The following is a 21,069-nucleotide window of genomic DNA, read 5'->3' on the forward strand; positions in this document are numbered from 1 at the left end:
GTATTATGATATTAGAAGTATCTATGCTCGTAGAACATGTTACAATTGGGTGAGGCGTACTCTTCGCCCGAGAGTTTGCTGAGTAAAGCGAGTGCACTAGTAACTTCAGATGTGACAATAGCTGCATAACGTACTAAGGCAGAGGAAACCTACTTGCATGGGCAGGTAGATTTCCCTATCATTGTGGCCTTTGCTGGTAACCTTTGTTTAAACTGTGTGATTACGAGATCAATCTAATACTTGAGGGCTTACTGAGTAAGATGAGTGTCCTGGTATGCCTCAGGAGTGACCCTTGGGCTGCCTAAGTATCAGAGCAAAAGGGTACTACTTGTATGGGCGGATAATCACCCCTATCCTTAGGTAATCTCGAGGGTTAAATCTTCTTCATGTGTTTGGTTAAGCACAAAAAATGATTTTAGTGTTTATGATAACGTTTTGTAAATGTTATTAAAATGATACTTTTTTAATCTCATGTTAGTCATACGCTGTTTTTAATATATTGTTTCTTCCCTTACTAAGATGTGTCTCACCCGCATATGACTATTTCTTTTTCAGGACATCCTCAAGGTCTGGCATAGAGAGCTCGATGATATATAGCATTTTTTAGGATTATAAAGAGGAAGGATATATTTTTTATAATACTGTTGGATTGTATAAAGTTTAAGTTTATGTTTTTATGTTTTAAGTCTGTTGAGAAAGGAATGATTGTGAATGCTAGTTTTGTGGATTGAGTTTTTGGAGATATATGTGTATATATGAAAATGCAGGTGATGGATAGATAATATGGATTTTAGATAAGAGTAGTAAACTATGGTATTATAGTATTACATTTTTGGAGATTATGTTTATGTTTTCCGCTGCGTATATATTGATTTATGGATTATCAGGATTTTATCAGGTATAACGCACCGGACCCGAGTTTAAGGGTTCAGGACGTTACAAAACATGGCTAACCCAAGTACTTAAATTTCCGAATAAAATTTGGTGTCTATAATATATATGTGCATTCTCATAAAAAAATAAGAATTTTAAATTTGACTATTGTAATGAATAGCATTTAATCCGTTCATATTGTTTTAAGAAGCATTATAAGTAAAGAAAAAAAAAACCTAAAGCATGATAATTGTTAAAGTTGAAGAAACTAAAAAATTTCATGCATATGATTTTTGCTTAGTTCCATATGTTTGGACATTAAACTAAATTACCAATTCATTCAATTAGATGGAAAAATAATTTATAATTTTTTAAAAAATTATAAATTAAAATACATTTTGAGTTATTAACTTCGAATTAGAATACTTTGTTTTTCTAATTGTGTATAATGCATTTTCAATTTAAAATATATATGATATATCTCATAGGACCAAACTCGAGATTTCTGCGAGATTTAATCGAAGGAGGAAGGACGTTTAAATGGGCAAATTAAATCTTGCAGGACCAAGTTGTGAGATTTACCAAGCGTAAGCTCATGGGTCATCTTCAAAGAAAATCTCGCAACTTGGTCCTGCGAGATTTTCTTCTCCCACCTTGCCACGCGTCACCACTAGAAACGCTGCACGTTTAAATCTCGTAACTTGGTGCTACGGGATTTGCTTAAATTTCGCAACACCAAGTTGCAAGATTACGTAAGCATTAGATTGAAATTTTTTTTCTAAATAGAATATTATTTAATATTTTATTTTAAATTAATAATAAAACGGGAAAAAACTCCCATTTTGCCCAGCAAAAACTAAAAGGATTTATTCTGTGTCATTTTTCTGTCTAAAACAGCAACAGGCTCAAGGTGAAGTCCGCCATTGTTGCTAAAACAAGGTATTCTGGAAGAGATAATCATCTCAGGTCCAACCCTATTTTTCAAGTTCGAATAATGGGAGATAGGATTGATTGGCGTAGGCAAAGCTTATAAGCTACTTGTCCATTTCTCTCACTGTGGGAAAAAGAAGGGAAGAACAAAAAAAAAAAAAAAAAGGTTCAATCAGTGAGGAAATAATTTGCGTTTAAGTTAAAATTTTACATAAATTTATTTTCATCTTAGCCATAAAGATAATGCTAAAAAGCCATACAAACAAAGTTAAAAATTTAATTCTCTTACTTTGGAAATTTCACATGCTGGAACATCCATACATTTTTATAGCATTAAATTATTGCAAACTTTCTATGAAAATGTAATATTTTGTCAAAAAAATATCTTGTTAAATAACAATATCTTTTACTTATTTTTCAAATTACCTCGTAAATAAACACATGACAATGTGCACATCTTTTAAAGACTTATTTTGCTAGCCCACATCATATAATAGACCAATGCTTTTGAATAACTTATATTGACTTTATAAGATGTGGAAAAGCTATTTCCATATTCTACATGAAAAACACTTACAATAATACAATCCTTTTATATGGTAAGATGTTATCAAACAATTGATAGAGTCAAAATGTTATATGCAAGGATTGTTAAGTATTTCCAAGGTCTTAAATTTTGATTTCGATTCAAATTTTGAAAGCTCCAAAAGTAAGGAAATTTCAACGAAATTTTGATTTTGATGTCAATTTGGATTTTGATTTTTTAAAAAATAACAAAAATTAGTAGTAAAATATGGAATTCTTTGCGAAACTTTAGAAATGGCTCAAAAATATTATAATATAAGTTTTAGGACTAATATATTATAAATTAAATACATCAATGCTTTGTATGAGGTGTAAAAGTTGTAAAATAGTATGTGTATCAAACATATATGTAAGATAATGTATATTAAACATATTCAGTTAATACAAATGAAATTCATAAATCATTTAAATATTATTAAGTATACAAATAATGATAATTTAGACATGAATGGTTAAATAAAGTGTTACTCTATGTTTACTTTCTCATATAATTTCAAAAGCACTTGTAATAATATTTTGTTTCGATAAAATAAATAAAATTAATTAAGATAGAAATTTCTCATTTGAATTCTAATGAAATTTCATCATATAGTTAAAATTGCGACAAGTTTTGCTAAATTTCAAGATTTCAATAAATTTCAAATGATTAGTTGAAATGTTATGCAAGATGGAAATCAACTGTCATTTCAATTTTCTACAACTCCGTGAAAATTTAAGACCACGAGTATTTCTCATTTTATATTTCTTTAACTACGTGCCTTCTGCATTTAACTTTTCTAACTACAAGAGCTTTACTCATTCAATATTTCTTTAAGATATATGCTTTTGACAAAATGACTTTTTTTTTTCCTGTACAACACATTTGGATAATAGTACAAATTATCAATTTTGCATTTATTATAATTAAAATTGATATTGAGCTTTTTTTTTTTTAATTGTTTAGAATGAAATGGAATTCATTCACAAAGTTCTTCAGGTTGAATTTAATTATTTTATAAACATTATGTCTTTTAAAAGTCATCGATTTTCAATCTACAAACTAATTTACACTATTTGCATATTTTTTTTATAAAGTTTAGAAAGAGATGTAATTTTACTGTAATCCCACAAATTATGGAATACATATAAAATTAAATGATACAAATTGTAATCATAAATTAACCACAGAATATCATTTCATTAGTGCGTCTAAATATGGTATAATGTATTTTTATTTCATACAAACATATTCAAGTCAAAGCTCCCCAAGCAACTGCTCAGCCAAAAAAAGAAATAAAAATAAGAGTTCCCATGGAAAATGTTGGTATACAATATATACAACTGGAATAATTATTCAGCAGGCTAGTCCAATTGGCATGGCTTTGTTAAGAAAAAGAAAATGAAAAAAGGGGCATATATGCTGTGCCCTATGACTTGGGCTTAGGGCTTTGTATTTGCATCAGCTACTTGTCATCAATTCGTTATCATATCTGAGAGGAACCGATATATGATGAAGGCATGCACCTTGCCTCAACAGCCAACGTCTTAACAACATGTCGACAAGGGTCGCCTCCAAATACGGTATTTGAAATTTTAATTGAACATCTGCCCCTTCCTTGACAAGCCTTGAGAGGAGCCAAAAGAAAACAAAAAAGTTCGTCACATTCGGGGTAAGAACGCAGTCTTTTTATTACAGCATAAGCAGTGATCAAATAAATATCATTAATAAATTAATAATAAAGCTCTTGTGCAAAGCATCCATCCAATCCTCAACAAAATTTGAATTAACATTTGCTACCCAATGGAGTGTGGTGTTAGTAAAAAAACCATGGTGCAACTTCCAATTCAAACTAAATCAATATCCTCAAATCAGGAAGCTGTCAATTGCACATATTTCTACCATAATTGCCGAGGAAAAATACATAAAAGATTGCGAAGAAAACCCATACCTTAGACACCACAGACAATGAATTGGGTGCATGGCAATTGCCTTGGGAAAATTTCTGGCAGCTACCTTGAGGAGTTCCATAGCTAGCATAGTCTATGGAGGAAATTACATGCTCATCATCACACTGCAAGTGCATTTCCGGTGTTGTATCGTTTATTGAAATTTTGCCACCAACAGAATCTGGATGGGACCATTTCCAGAGAGGAGGATAGTGGGATTCGGACACTTGAGCACAGATGGTTTGAGTTGAGCGTGAATTGATTGAAATCTCAAATGGATTCCCACCTGTTTCCTCAAAGATGACAAGTAAATTGTTTGATGCCTTCAACCACGACCGTGGTATGTGATACCTGGAAATTGATCAGTAAGGACCACGTTAAAAACTAAACACTTAAATCCCATTTCTTTGTTGATTGTTCCTTTTGGAATCAAAGGGTGTCCCAAGACATATAAAGTTGAAGCAACATTGATGGAAAGAGTCGACATCCTTTGATATTCAACAAGGAGCTGACCTTTCTCAGGAAAATGATGGATCAAAAGTTTCAGCTTTTTCTTTTCAGCTTTTCTTAAGTACTTAAAACATGTTAAAAGTATACCAGATCTGTGTAGGCTTCCCACAATTTTTTGAACACTTGCCAGAATGATAGACTCCACGGTAATCACAAATTTCTGGACATCCATCTTTTGGAGCAACCCGAGTCCAATATCTTCCTATATGATTGCCATTAACCCAAGCTTGGCCCTTTCCCATGCTTCCCAAATCAAGAGCAACTGGGTTCACCCCATTGGGGGCATCAAAATATGTCTGCTTAAATGTGGAAAAAAAAAAAATTTTTTAAATAAAACCAGAAAACAAACCAGCAGATATTCGTTAATAGTTTTTAACAGCAGAACATGAGACAATACCAGAGGTGCATTACCAGAAAAGTTCTTTTCAGTTGAAAAACAAAAAAAAGAGAGCATATTTTGGCATAAAAGATCAAGTATTAGATTGATTTAGTAATTGCTCCATGTAGATCTATTCATCAGTAAATCTATTGACTTAAGAGTTGCAAATAATAAAACCTTGCACAAAGAAGCAAACATTTAGAACCGTATCTGTAATTTCTGCCACAAACATCAGGGTTTTTTTTGGATAAATTAAACTGAAAAGGGATAATTTTGTACATTTTTCTTTTTCTGCGATTTCCAGCTCTACTTCCATTAGCTGCATCAATTAAAAATTATTTTAAAAATCCAAAGCATTAGAATAAAAAAGGACATTTTGCATTAGAAGGGACTAAACTTCTATACATTTCTATAAGAATGACTGAAGTTCTCTTCCTCTATTTGAAGGAACAAACTTTGTAAACTATAAATTCAAATTAACCATCAACAAGCCTAATTACATAAATCACCTGACTTTAGCCCCACATTTTAAAAATATTTTTCAATAATTACATAGCACAGACCAGCAGCAGCACTATCATAGAAGCAGACGGTCAAATAAAATTCATAAATTAGTTACATACTAGTTATTATGCAAATACAAATATTTTTGACATAAAAAGTCCAATAAAACATTGTAGCTAATATGTAAGTTCAATTGTACATAAAATTTAGAAATATGAAAATAATAATTCATATCCTTCTTAGGTCTGCGAGTATGGGGGAATCTAATTTCTTCCCAAGCAAAAAGCATTTTATGTCTAGAAGGGTGCCTTTCACAAGATCACGGAGAAGAACGCATGATAGTTATTTCATTTGTTTCTTTCTTGGGAACAAAGGAGGTAGCTCACACGGGACAAAAGTGTTCCACTTTACAAAAACCAAGGTCTTAAATTTCGATTTCGACTCAAATTTCAAAGCTCCAAAATTACGGAAATTTTGATTTCTATTTGGAAAAATAATGGAAATCAGTAAGAATGCATAGAATTCTTTTATGAATCTTTAGAAATGATTAATAGAAATAATAAAGTAAGTTTTAGGACTAATATAGTAAATACATCTACGTTGTATATGAGGTGGAGAAGTTGTAATATATATGTGCATCAAGCACATTTGTAAGATAATGTACATTAAACATATTTAGTTAATCAGTTAATAAAAATGAAATTAATAAATTATTTAAATATTATTTATTATACAAATAATGATAATTTAGACATGAATGGTTAAATAAAAAGTTGTTGTAGGTTTATTTTTTTAAATAATTTAAAAAGCACTTGTAATAATATTTTTTTTCGATAAAAATAAATAAAATAATTTAGGAGAGAAATTTCACTTCACTCCTAAATCCCTCATTTGAATTCCGAGGAAATTTCATTGCGTAGTTCAAATTTCGACAAGTTTCGCTAAAATTTTGAGATTTCAAAAAATTTCAAATGATTCGTTGAAATTTTGATGGAAATTATGCAAGAAGAAAATCAACTGGCATTTCAATTTCGAGGTTCATCGAAACTGGAAATTTTGACGAAAATTTCAAAAATTCTGTGGATATTTAAAACCATCACAAAAACTACAAACCTATGGGTTAGGAGTTTCAAAGCCCGATCATTTCCTAATGATCAGGATGAGAACAAATCAAGTCGGAAGGTTTCTATCTCTAGAGAATTTTCAAGAAAAAGGCTCTATTCAATCAATTTATATCCTAGAAGGGAAGGAGGCAGGAGGTTGGAAGAAATTATTTGAGAAGGTTGGTGATAGTATAAATATGGGTAGCAAGGAGAACAATTGGACTGTTGATAATGAGCACAGAAAGATTAGGTCTTCTTCTGTTGTGCGGATTGCAATTCAACGAATGTACGTCAATGCAAACAACTTGCCATGGCATCAGGTGAGGCTGAGGACCATCAGCAAGAAGGATTTCTGGCGAAGAAACTCAAGGAAAGTTAATGAAAATATAATGATGACTGGTTTTGGGAATGGAGTGAGTCCTCCATGGAGGATTTATACGGCACCGTTGACAAAATTACAAAGGTGGGATCTCAACAGGTGGGTTTGGAAGATATGGGGAAATTATAGAATGTGCCTCCCCTCCTTGCTTTATGTGTGCCTGTTATGTTGATGTCGGACACATAGTAAGTGGGTCCCACTCATGATAAGCATAATGTTAAAAGAAGTGGGACTCGCTACATGTCTTACATCTAAATGATAGGTGGAGGGGCAGGAACACTATAATTTCTCGATGATATGGGCGCATAGGAGCTCAAAGGGCTTGGTGGCCAAATTTGAGACGTTCTGGGCCTCCTGGGGGTGGAGGGGGAGGGGTTACAGAGGCTTAAAGCCCAATAAAAGGATGCCCACATACAGCCAAACTTTTAAGCCATGTGAAGCCTGCCCAAAGCCATCTTTTACTGCACGATGCACAAGTGGAGTTTAGGCTCAATGGGTTATGGGCCTAGGTCAAGTACGTACTCACGAATCTTCTCTCTTAACTAATAGATTCTTTTTGGCTTGTAGAGAGAATGAGACAAGGAGGCCTACCAAGAAAATTGACGGTGACGAGGAAAATGAAGGGTTGGAGGGCTTCGACCAAAGGAATATAAAAGAAAATGGGAAGGGTTCACAGCACCAGTATGCCAGTTTGAACCCTGCAAAGGCTATAAGAGTGATTGAGTGAAGAGGAAGTTGGAGGAAGATAAAAGAAAAGGAGGTAATGTCTTCGGAAAGCCAAGATGTGTCATGACAATGAGGAGGAAAAATTGTTATATTCCAACAATTTATGGGTTGGCTTACTCGCATGGACTCTATAACCGGAATTGGGTGGTGGGGGTGGTTTCGATACTACCCCCGAACTTTGAGGGATAAGTTTGGGATTTCTAGGGTGAAAAATAGCATGAGGAAATTTTACTCTAGTGAGCATGCCCCCTTCCAATCATAGTTTGTTTTGATTTCAATTCCATTCAATAAGGTTTAAAAATATGTAGGTGATGCACTCTTCCTATCAGTACCAAATTTGTCATTGGTGGAAGGAGTGTCAGGTTCAATAGTGGGAGAATTTTAAGGCAATAAGCTAGCTAAAGTTTGTCAAAGGGAAGCTAATGTTTGGAATAAACGAGGAGTTTAGGAATATCAAGGAGAAGAAAAATAACAACTTAAATGATATGATTGTGTTGGAGTGCGGTTTTTTAGGAGAGGAAGATAGGGTGAGGAGAGTTCACCTTTGTAATAAATTGGAATAATTGTTGTTAAGGGAATAGAGGAGTTGGAATCAGAACTCTAGGGTTCGTTAGGCTAAGGAAGGGGACTATAACTCTAGATCGTTTCATAGGGTAGCCAGTGGTATAAGAAGAAAGAGTATAATTAAAGAACTAGAGTCAAAATTTGGAATAGTGAGGGATCTGATGCAAACTGGGGAGGGGAATGCTAATTTCTATAAAACATTTTACACTATTGATTGTAGGAACAGGGTGATGGTCATTAAGGGGCTTGCCTAGAAACCTATTAGGGAGGAGATTGCAAATTGGTTTGAAAGGCCCCTCAAGATGGAGGTTGGAAGGGCAATGTTTGATATGGATGGGGATAAAGCCCTGGGTCTGGGTAGTTTTACTATGGCTTATTTTCTAGATATGCTGGGAAACAATGAAAGATAATGTGATGAGGTTCTTTTGGTAATTGCATAGGAATGGTGTAGTGTCAAGAGTGTAACATCATAAATTCTAATTTCATCACTCTCATTCCTACGAAAGGTCTAGGAGAGTGAAGAATTTTAGGCTAGTAAATGTTGTGACGAGTATCTATAAGATCCTCACTAAGGTTTTGTTACGGACACTTAAGGAGGTGTTAGGGGAACTGTATCCATGGCCTAGTTCTCTTTTGTCAAAGAGAGATTGTTGAAGAGTTGGGTAAAATGGAATGCCTCATCACAATGAGTCTCTCCTTCCATTTATAATACATGTCATGTACATACCAATAACCATAACACCCTTACTAACTCACACATACCAAGATAACATTGACATGTACTAATAATGCTAAATAACCATTAAGAATCCCCCTAAAAATGGAGCATGTATATCATATGCTCCTAGCTTGTTATAGATGAATATAACACAAGCACCCCTCACGGCTATAGTGTGAACTAATAAGCAAGATGAAAATTATAATTTACATGAGTGTTTGTAATGAGCTTGCGAAGTTTCTTTTGAATAAAGTGGAAATCAACTTCAACATATTTTGTCCGCTCAAATAAGACCAAGTTGGAGGTAGTATGAATAGCAACTTGGTTATCCCACATCAACTCCATAGACCGAGAATGTGGAAAACACAATTCTTCCAACATGTTATTCAATCAAACAAGTTCACATGTAGTGAGTCATGCCTCTATACTCTGACTCAATGCTTGGCTACCACAATTTGTTTCTTACTCTTCCAAGAAATCAAATTACCTCAACAAAGATCTAATACCCGGTTGTGGATCTTATGTCAAAGTTGGCTCAACCCAATCTGCATATATAAATCCATCAATATAAGCTAAATAGAAGACCTTTCAAATATCTCAAGACACAAATTATTGCATCCCATTGACTAGTTATTAGAGAATCAATAAATTGACACAACACTTGATGCAAAAGATATATCCATTCAAGTGATTGTGAGATAATTCAAGTTTCCAGCAAGTCTCCAATATCCATAATGTTAGGATCCACGGGTGTATCAATAGGTTGGGTTCTCAACAGCCCAATCTCATCTAACAAATTAAGGACATATTTTCTCTGTGACAAGATGGTTCTCGTGCGAGATCTCAATGCTCATATACCTAAAAAGTACTTCAATGCCCCAAATCTTTGGTCCAAAACTTAGTAAATGCTTTAGGCCTTAGATACCTTGATCATCATCACCAGTAATTTCAATCATTCACATACACAATCAGCAAAATCCTGTTGGTTGGAGTATGATGATAAAATACAAAGTGATTTAGTGCACACCGATGGAAACTCAACTCAAGTACTACATTACTAAATCAACCAAACGATGCTTTGGGGGATTATTTTAAACCATATAATGATTTATTGAGCCTAAACCAAGCCAGACTCCCTATGAGCAATAAACCTAGATGGTTGCACCATACAAACCTCCTCCTAAAGATCACCATGTCGGAAAGAATTCTTCACATTTAAATGATGTAGAGGCAAGTGAGAGGTGGTGGCTAAGGATTTTGACAATTTTGAAGAAATTTAAGTTCACATTCCCACCCTACCAATGATTCCTACACCTCCTATGCACTCATCCATGTAAAAAAAAAAAAGAGATTTCATTGAAATTAAAAGAACGGACAAGAAGGAGCAAAAGAAATCCTCCATTGAGAAAAGAAAATAAAGAAGAAAAAATGACAATCAATAACACAGCTAGCTAGTCTCACTGCAAATCCAAGAAAGAAAACCTTTTTGAAACAACCAGCTGTAACAGCTCAAAGTGAAGCTAAATAATGAATATTATCCCAAAGCATAGAGCACGCCATCTTCTTCACCATAACAATACGAGCATTTTGTTCCAACCAAATACTGCCAAAAACATCCAAAAAAAAAAACAAAAAAACCCACACCTCCATAAGCTAATGCATCTCTACTTTCCCCAAAGCCTTTAAAGGAAAGCCAACAAATCCTCCACCAATTTTAGGCAAAGCCGGCTCTTCCCGGAAAAACCAAACAACTTGTTCTAGACTCTCCCAGACAAAGAACATGCAACAAAGATGAGATGCATATTCTGAATCGTCAAAACAAGGAGTAGCACGTCCATGGTCTGAAAAGTAACTTGGTAGCTAGCCTTAACAATGATTAAAAATAGCCCTTGGGTGAAATTATTCTCATCCATCAATTAAAACAAATTAAAAAACTGGACAAGGAAAAATTCCTTAGCCCTTACAACACTGTTACAATGGCATAAGAACCAGAGTGTCATAATAATGTGATTGATAATTTAAAATAGTGTCATTGACACCACACGTGATCTTAAGTTTCCATGAAATTGCCTAATTTTTTATCGAAAATTCCACTTTCTCATCACCCTTGTAATTTAAATGAAAAATAAATTCCATCTTACAAAATTTCCATCAAATTTTAATGAATCATCAAAAGTTAATTAAAATCTCTTTTTTTTTTTGTTGTCAAAATTTTAACTATAGAAAGAAACTTCCTTGGAATTGCAATGTAAGATTTAAATGCAAAGTGAAATTTCTCTCTCAATTGAGCTTATTTTTTATTGAAACCAAAGATTATCACAAGAGCTTTTGAAATTAAATGAAAAATTAAATCTAGATATTAACAATAAAATTTTACTTAACCATTTATGCCCAAATTATAATTATTTGTATAATAAAAAATACTTAACTATAACATTGATGAAGCCACGAAGACTATGGACTTAGAAATGGAGAGAAAATTGAAGAATAAGTTCTCCGATAATATTAGGAATTTCGTTAGCTTGAATGATTACCATGAGCATTTCTTAATTTTGAAAGGAAAAAAAGTAATGGCTACAAAGAGTAAAAGGAATAATTGATTATTTCTTTTATAGACCCAAACATGCCAATATTGAACCTGATCATACATAAATGTAATTTTTTGTTCAAACAACTATTCGCACCAATTTAGCTTATTTTTTATTGAAGCTAAAGATTATCACAAGGGGTTTTGAAATCAAATGAAAAATTAAACTTAGATATTAACAATAAACTTTGTTTAACCATTTATGCCTAAATTATCATTATTTATATAATAAGTCATATTTAACTAATTTAAGAACTTAATTTATATTAATTGAATATATTTAATATAAATATTATATTACAGCAACAAAGCCTCATACACAATAGATGTGTAATTTGATGTATTTAATTTACAAAATATCAATTCTAAATCTTGCATTATTATGCCTATCACCCATTTCTAAAGTTCATAAAATAATTCCACACTTTACTACTAATTTCCATCTTTTTTAAAAATTGTAATCAAAATTGATATTAAAATCAAAATTTACATACTTTCAAAGTTTCAAAATTTTAGCCAAAATGGAAATTTAAAACCTTGGTACCAGCTGGTCCAGCTGCAATAACTCCCTTAGAGTGGCATAGAATCACTGCACGATACCTCTAAAATGAAGTCCCCTTGCTAAATAAAGGTTATTAATAATAGCCAATACTAAAATTAGGTACACTACTAATTTATGGACCATAATAAAACTAGCTAAGTTTTACCCCATATGAATATCATTATTCACCTGTAAAGACAATCCCCTAAAGTTCTTTTTTCATCAACATATTGTTTATCGTTTTCCTTAATGTTAAGGAATAAAAATTTAGCCTTGAGTTTTTTAGAGCGTTGAAATATGTCTATGCAATGATTGCCTCTTTGAATTGAATCCTTGCCAAATGGACTCTTGCCTCCTCCTTGATGTTAGTATAATAACAAAAACAGATGCTACAGTAATAATCTTACTAATAAGGCAACAACAAACACACTATCTGATGTCATCATGACCTTCAACTTAAAAAAGCAAGGCACTCAAACTGTCATATGAAATAGAGAAAACAAGGACAGCAACTAATACTTGAATCCTTGCCAAATGGACTCTGCCTCCTTGATGTTAGTATAATAACAAAAGCAGATGCCACAGTTATAATAATAATAAGGCAAAAATAAACACACTATCTATCATCATCGTAACCTTCAACTTGAAGCAAGGCACTCAAGTTGTTATATGAAATAGAGAAAACAAGGAAAGCAACTAATACTTGCCAATCAAATAGACTAATGCAGAGATCATGGTGATCATTTCTATAGACAGGGACTAAATATATTTGGGACAAAAAGGCAAGCACAATGAACATTTTTTTTTTTAAAGTAAAACTCCAAGACAATGACTATCGGCTACCAGCAGGGGTCTTTGGTTTTTTTCTAAATTAGTTTGTTAAAACCAAGTAAACTAGTGCTGTGATGAGCAAGAACAATGTCCAACCAAAAAAAATAAAGAAAAAAATAATTAAGCAAACAGAACCTAGCCAATGTTCCCAATTTTTTTTCTTAAACAGGCAAAAAATTAATTAAGTTCATGGAAATCATGTCTTTACCTTGTACCAAGTAAATGTTGATGGAATTGCATCAATTGTCAAATCAGTCCACATTCCCTTCTCACTTTGATCAATGTCATATATCTTCAGGTACTCGCCCAAAAGTCCAACCTAAACCAAGATGAACAGAAGTCAATCCCTAATTCACTATTCTGTAGCATTACCAAGGGTAGAGGAAACAAGTACTTAATACTAAACAAGAGCAGAGTAAACAAGTATTTAATACTTGTTAGAAGAGAATACATCATCATCATCATCATCATCATCATCATCATCATCATGATTATGATTATGATTATATAAAACAATAATAGCAAAACTGAAGCTGATGCTCGAGAAAACTGCAGTGTCTTTTTTCTCTTCTTTTCTTCTTTCTTCTCTTCCTCTTCTCTTTTCCTCTCCTCCATCCATAACTTTACATAGCATGAATTATGCTCCATATGCATGTTCCAAAAGCCTTTTGGACTGATGCTCTTCTTACAGCTTGTTTTCTGCTCTTTGCCCACTAATGTTCTTTGGGGACATCGCTTCTCCTTTGTGTGCACCCAGGAACATCCAAGTTCTCTGCTGTGCCTCGTGTCTTTGGGTGTACCTGTTTTGTTCATGTTTCACATACGAGTCAGGACAAGTTTTTTCCTCATGCTATTAAATGTGTCTTTGGGCACTCAAGAACCCAAAAAGTTTATAGATGTTCTGATCCCCACATTAGAATGAAATATGTTAATGCCAATGACACCTTTCTTTGACACTCTATTGTCAGGTCCTCTTCAGATGAATCTTTTTCGAGTCCATCAACAATTTAAGGTCTCCCCCTCCTATGTTCATCCTCCTATTCCTGGCCTCATCCTTCTTAAAGAAATCTTATGCTTCTCTTCCAAATCCATTAGTTACTCACCTAGAGGAACAGTTGAGGATTTATTGACAAAAGGCAAACACAAACATCACTACCACCATGCAGCACCTCTTTTGCCCATCGCTGTTGTTAAAAGGGATAAGCTTTTTAAGTAATTGTGTGATGTAAGTAGGGGTATTTTTGTTTTTCAAGCCTTTTTTTATTATTAATGTGTAAAAGGAGAAAAATAGAGCTGAACACAAATCTCCAAGAAACTATTGCCTCCTTACTCTTTCTTTCTTCTTTTCTTCTTTTCTTCTTCTCACCTCCATCTCCAACTTTGCAACATGGTATCAGAGCATTGAGTTTTTTCTTGACACTTTGTTTTTTGTTTCCTTCTTGTCTTCTTCCCCTAATCAGCTCTCAAATCTAATTTGCTAGTTGGTTTGAGAGCCATTTAAGGTCATTTTTCATCTCAGTTTCGTTGTGCAGCATCCTTGGTAGGTTGATGTGTGTGTTCATGGTGATTTGATGATGTGAAGTGATGTGACACTCTGTTTCTGGTATCTGTTGTATTGCGTTTGTAACACCTGCATGTATGCATGTCATCACAATAATCCAATTAATCAACACATTAAATTAATTTAAGGAAAATTGTTAAATTAATAATTGTTAGAAATATAATTTATGACTTTATAGACTTCAAATAAAATTAAAATTTTAAATTTAATTTTATTTGAAGTCTATAAAGTAATAAATTATATTTTTAAATTTAACTAACTTTTTTTTATAATATTAAAATATAACTTATTAGTTTTAAACGTTTAACAAAGTAAATAAATATATAAATAATGATAATAATAAATTATTAAAATAATTGTAGAATTACTTTGTTTGTAATAGAAAACAAAATATTATTTTATTGCCTTGTTAATATGTATGTGCTTACATATATTTTATAGTATTAGATTTATTGTTTTAATGTCCTCAAAAATTTAAAATACTAGATTTAATTCGTATAAGAAGCCCTGTTTAGTATTGGTGATGGGAAATCCCCTGGACCTAATGGGTACACTGCAAACTTTTTTAAGGTTGCTTGGGATACAGTAGGGAAGGACTTCACTGATGCTGTCAAAGAGTTCCTCAAAAAAGGTAAGATTCTGAAACAAATTAACCACACAGCCATTGTGGCAATTCCAAAATCTCAGCATGCAAATTTTGTTCAAGATTTCAGACCAATATCATGTTGCAATGTTATATATAAAGTTATAGCTAAGACAATAACTAACAGAATCAGCCCTGCGCTTGATAAAATTGTTAACCCTGCACAATCGGCCTTTGTGAAGCAAAGTTACATGGTAGAAAACATTTATTTGGTACAGGAATTGGTGAGAAAATATGCTATAAAGAGGATATCTAAAAGATGTATGTTGAAGATAGACTTGAAAAAGGCATACAATTCTCTATCATGGAATTTCCTTAAAGATATGCTTGATAAGTTGAATTTTCCTGGTAAGCTGGTGAAGTGGGTGCTGGAATGTGTGACAACAACAACCTATTCAATTTCCTTAAATGGAAGCCTGCATGGCTTTTTTGAAGGTAGGAAGGGATTAAGGCACGGTGATCCATTATCCCCAATTCTTTTTGTCTTGAACCTTGAGTATTTATCAAGGCTTTTGAAGGGCCTAGAAGATGATGTGGACTCTAGCTTTCATCCCAGATGTGGTGAGTTGAAAATTACTCACCTAGCATTTGCAGACGAACTCACATTGTTTTCCAGGGATGATTATAGGTCAGTACAGAAACTGATGGATGCTCTGAATAGATTCTCAAATTGCTCAGGTCTGAAAGCTAATCCTGTGAAGTCAAATCTGTATACAGCAGTTCTTAATGTGTTTTGAGCTAGAAAGTATCAAAAGTCTTACTGGCTTTCGAGAAGGGTCCTTCCCATTTAGATACCTGGGCATACCATTGGCAGCCACAAGACTGAATGTGACTCATTATGCTCCACTTGTTTCCCAAATTAGTAATATTATTGAGTCCTGGTCAATCAAAACTCTGTCGTATGCTGGAAAACTTGAACTGATCAACTCAGTAGTGCAGGGAATGGAATGCTTATGGCTCTCCATCTTTCCTATTCCGATAGCTTTCCTAAAGCAAGTGATCAGAATTTGTAGAGTATTTCTGTCAGGTAGCAGAGCTAAACCATTGGTTGCATGGAAAGAAATCTCTTTGCCCAAGATCGAAGGAGGTCTGGGGGTGTCTGATCTGAAGACTTGGAACAGGGCTTTACTCACAAGAACTCTATAGAATATTCACAAAAAGGACACTATGGTCGAAATGGATAAACCAGATCTATCTTAGAAATGGCAGCATATGGAAGGCCACAACTAAACACGATGACTCGCCATTATTTAAAAAGATAGTGGAAATCAAGAATATGTTTTTACAGCAGTGCAGAAACAAGGACAATGCTGTACAACTCTTAAGTCAATGGGAGTTTGATGACCATTTGAACTGCTTGAAAGTTTATAATTTATGGAGATTAAAGGGTACAACAAAACCGTGGCACAATGTAGTATGGAAAAGTGGTTGCACACCAAAGCACTCCTTCATTCTTTGGTTAGGTGCCAAGAATAAACGATTGACGAATGATAAGCTATCTGGTGCAGATAGAGAAGAGCCGTGCGCACTATGTAAATCAGAAACTGAGTCAGTGGACCATCTTTTCTTCAAATGCAAGATAGCTAATGAGGTGTGGAAAGCCATGAAAAAATGGCTGGGATGCACAAGATCCATGAATACACTCAAGGCTGCCCTCAAATGGATGAAAAAAGAGGCTAAAGGGAAGATTGTTCAATCCGTGGCCATGAATGCTTGTCTAGCTACAACAGTGTATTGTCTATGGCACTTTAGAAACAAGAGTAAATTCGAAAAAGTGGACACACTGATTGAAGTTATTATCAAATTTATCCTCACACATGTATATAGAATTTTGTATGACAAATTCCCAGCTCTGGTACAGTTTGGGAATTAGTGATTTCCTTCACCCCAGTCATATGATTGTATGTATCTCTTATGAGGGTCCAATATGAGGGTCAATGTAACAAGCTTTTTGATAGGAAGGCCATTTGGTCTGTCCTTTGATTGTACTGCTTAATCAGTGTGATGGAGTAGATGCCCCCTATGGTTGTCTGGGTATGCCCAACAAATGTTGTATATATTCAGATAGATTAATACATTTACCTTTACTGATCAAAAAATAATAATAATAATAATAATAATAATAATAATAATATGAAATATATTTTTTTATAATTGATATATTTTTGTATCTTGATTATGTGATGAAGTTTTTACCTAATCTAAAAGTATTATATTTTGGAATTTTATACATATTAAGGGATCCTTATATTTATTTCAATAACAGTAATGTGAAAGAAAAAAAATTGACTTTATGGTTTAAGTCCACAGCTCTGACGTTCTAGTTATTACTGTGAATGGATGATAGAATTATTTTTATATCTATTTTAAGAAGCTTAAAATTAGTTTATGCAAATTTATCTTAAGGTTTACTTTTAAAAATCATAGTTGATATTAATTCTCTCTTTGCAATTACATGTTAGTTTGGAAAATTGACAAGAGCTACGTTATTTTTGAAAAAATGTTATTCTGTAATTATACAGCCTCTTGCGAAAATGCAAGGTAAGGCTGCGTGCTATAGACCCATTGTGGTCCGCCCCTTCCCCGGACCCCGCATACGCAGGAGCTTTGTGCACCAGGCTGCCCTTTTGTTTTTTTTTTTTTTTTTTAAGGATAAACCCAACTGTCTGATGTGCTTCTAAGATCTTGGGTGTGAGGACCTTTGTCCGCCTCATTCATTCTGATATATCTAATATTCTGATTATGATCCTTGTTTGCGCACATATGACTCTGATTTTGTATGTTCTGTTCTGTTTTTGTTAATGTGGCTCTAGCATAATTGTGTGTCCACCAGGTTCTGTACTCAATGTATTATTATGTAAATTGTTTTGAGAATATAAAGATTTATGTAATATCTAGATTTTGTATGCTAACAATGATATTTAATTGGTTTATGAGAAAACAACTACGTTTTTTTTCAAAATTCTTATTTTTTCAAAGCATATTGTAGCTCTTGTTATCTCTATTATCCATTCACCGAGCATTACCTCATCCCAATCATTTTCTTTTTGGGGAGTAGGTTGTTTATTGTTCCCATCCAGCCACACTGTTTTCAGTTTATTATTTTACTTATATTTTACTAGTGGGTCATAGTACTTTTTAAATACTCTTGACTTTGTTGGGACTCTTTTGATCAGAGTAGTTGGAATTTTGCTGATTTTTGGAATTGCATTACAAAACAATTACGAACTACATTTTTCTCCTTTATTTAGTACTTCATTATGTTATTTTTGGGAGAATATCTTTTGATTATTAACATATGTTTTAGGCTTGAAAGTTGGACTTTCTTGTAGTCCATCCTAACTCAAATAAGTGAGACCCGCTGGGTCAGGTGTGACACTTTTGTAGTATCAAAGCTTAGGTTATAGGTCCTATAGAGCCTTATATTCTAAACCTTTTGTCACTTCGTAGGTACCATGCGTACTCGTGGCCAATCCCATAGGATTCCTCATTATGAACCTCTTTCTTCTATTCATAGGGATCCAGAGGATGGTCTCGTTGCTTTTGTTGAGCATGCACCTGAGCCAGACATTAATACTACATGTCAAGCACCTGCACCTGCACATGCACCTGCACCTGCATTTGCTACACCTCGTGTGTTTGAGCTTCAACATATGGTAGATTTATTAGCTCAAACAATTGTTTCGGTTGCTGCAAGGTTACCCACCCAAGTTAAGGAGGAGAGATCTTTTGGACCCTAAGCGAGCTCATAATTGGGGCCAACAGATTTTACTAGTTCTACAAACCCACTTAAGAAAGAGTAGTGGTTTCAACAGATAGTTCAAGTTTGTGACCATATTGGTTGTATCAATAAGGAGAAGCTTGGCCTCTTTGCCACTTTTTTGCTAAAAGGCGAGGCCCTAAAGTGGTGGCAATTAGTAGCCCTTCATGCCCAGTCTTTGGCTAATTTCCAGCAGGAATTTTTCAAGGCTTTTCCTCGAAGAATCTGGATAGTGGAGAGACTGAGTGAGTTAATGAGATTGACCCAAGCTACTAAGTTGCGCAGTATGAGTAGAATTTTAGGGAGTTATCCCATTATACAAAGCGAATGGTGGAGAACAAGACTAATAGATGTAGGCAATTTGAGGATGGATTGCAACTGGATACCAAATCTAAGATATCTATATTAAGTTTGACCAATTACCGTTCTCTGATTCAAGCAGCAACAGAGTTGAAAGAGATTTATTAGCCTCGCACAATCATGTTGGTCAGCGGAAGAGGAGACATGAGTTAGCGGCAGATTCAGGAGGGCCCCAGCTGACATGCACCCAAGAGGGAATCCAATTCTTCAAACAACCTATCTTCTGGTGTGACCTGGAGTGATAGCGGATGCGTCTCGAAGGGTATAACGTTAGAGGTCACATAATGACTACAAAACCTTGTCCTAGTCTGTTGCCAACAATTCTAGAAGCTTTAAAGGAGTTTCTCAAATGAACTACACAATGGGATCTCAAGGAGTAGGATCACTTTAAGCACTCTATAGACTTGCCCTCGATGTCCTGGGTGTGGTAGATATTTATGATGGAGAATGTAGATGTTAAGATTTGATTAAAATGAATGACCTAACTTGAAGATAGGCCTCTCCCTCCATTTATAACACAAATTTAATACATTCTAATGACAATAATACCCTTAATAACTCCCACTAATTAACATACTAACACAATTAATAATAATAATAATAATAATAATAATACCAAAAAACATAAATAACCAACACTCCCGCTCAAGTTGGAGCATAAACGTTATATGCTCCTAGCTAGCTTGTTACAAATAAATTTAACACGATCATCCCCCAATGCTTTGGTAAACAAATCAGCAAGCTGCATATCCGATTTCACATATGCAGTAGTAATGAGCTTCTACACAAGTATCTTTCGAACAAAGTAATAATCAACTTCAATGTGCTTCGTTCACTCATGAAAGACCGATTTGGAGGCAATATGAAGAGCAGCTTGATTGTCACACATCAACTTCAAAGGCTAAGAATGAGAAGTACCCAATTCTTCCAACATGTTCTTCAACCAACCAAGATACAATACCCTGTTGTGGATCTCCGACTGGAAGGTGACCCAACCCAATCTGCATTTGTATATTCATGGATATAAGTGTGACCCTGATCACGATATAAAAGACCTCTCCTAGGTGCACCTTTGAGATATCTTAGATACGATTTACTACATCCCAATGACTTGTCCTCGAAGAATCTAGAAATTGACTCACAAAACTTGTTGCAAAAGATATATCCGACCGAGTGACTACGAGATAATTCAACTTTCCAACAAGTCCCTAGATTTATCTAGGATTAGGTAGCAAGTCACCCATATCTGACACTAACTTGCTACTAGGATCCAGGGATGCATCAACCGACTTAGATCCCAACAATCTAGTTTCATCCAACAGATCAAGAACATACTTCCTCTGTGACAAAACAATACCCATACGAGATCTAGATACTTCTATACCCAAGAATTATTTCAACGATCCCAAATATTTGGTCTAAAACTTAGTCTGTAGAAAAAATTTTGGGACTCTAAATACCTTTATCATCATCACTTGTAACAACAATATCATCCCCATAACAATAAGAAGGATCCTACTCGATGTAGTATGATGATAAAACACAAAACGATCCACAACACACCATCAAAGACCAAATTCAAGTACTAC

At 34.0% G+C, this 21,069-nt stretch overlaps 1 protein-coding gene across 1 annotated transcript in view; it reads right to left on the bottom strand.

Moving 5' to 3' along the window:
• Positions 1-3,535: 3,535 nt before the first annotated feature.
• Positions 3,536-21,069, bottom strand: part of LOC131151766 (beta-galactosidase 9) — a 92,765-nt gene continuing 75,231 nt past the window's right edge. Inside the window, exons 16-19 of the mRNA XM_058103167.1 lie at positions 13,365-13,475; positions 4,912-5,120; positions 4,317-4,665; positions 3,536-3,992 (exon numbers count right to left, since the gene is read on the bottom strand). Of these exons, the coding sequence (XP_057959150.1) occupies positions 3,852-3,992; positions 4,317-4,665; positions 4,912-5,120; positions 13,365-13,475 (810 nt within the window). The 3' untranslated portion in view covers positions 3,536-3,851. The remainder of the gene's footprint in view (positions 3,993-4,316; positions 4,666-4,911; positions 5,121-13,364; positions 13,476-21,069) is intronic.

Source organism: Malania oleifera, chromosome 3 (genome assembly GCF_029873635.1).
Source record: "Malania oleifera isolate guangnan ecotype guangnan chromosome 3, ASM2987363v1, whole genome shotgun sequence".
NCBI lineage: Eukaryota > Viridiplantae > Streptophyta > Magnoliopsida > Santalales > Ximeniaceae > Malania > Malania oleifera.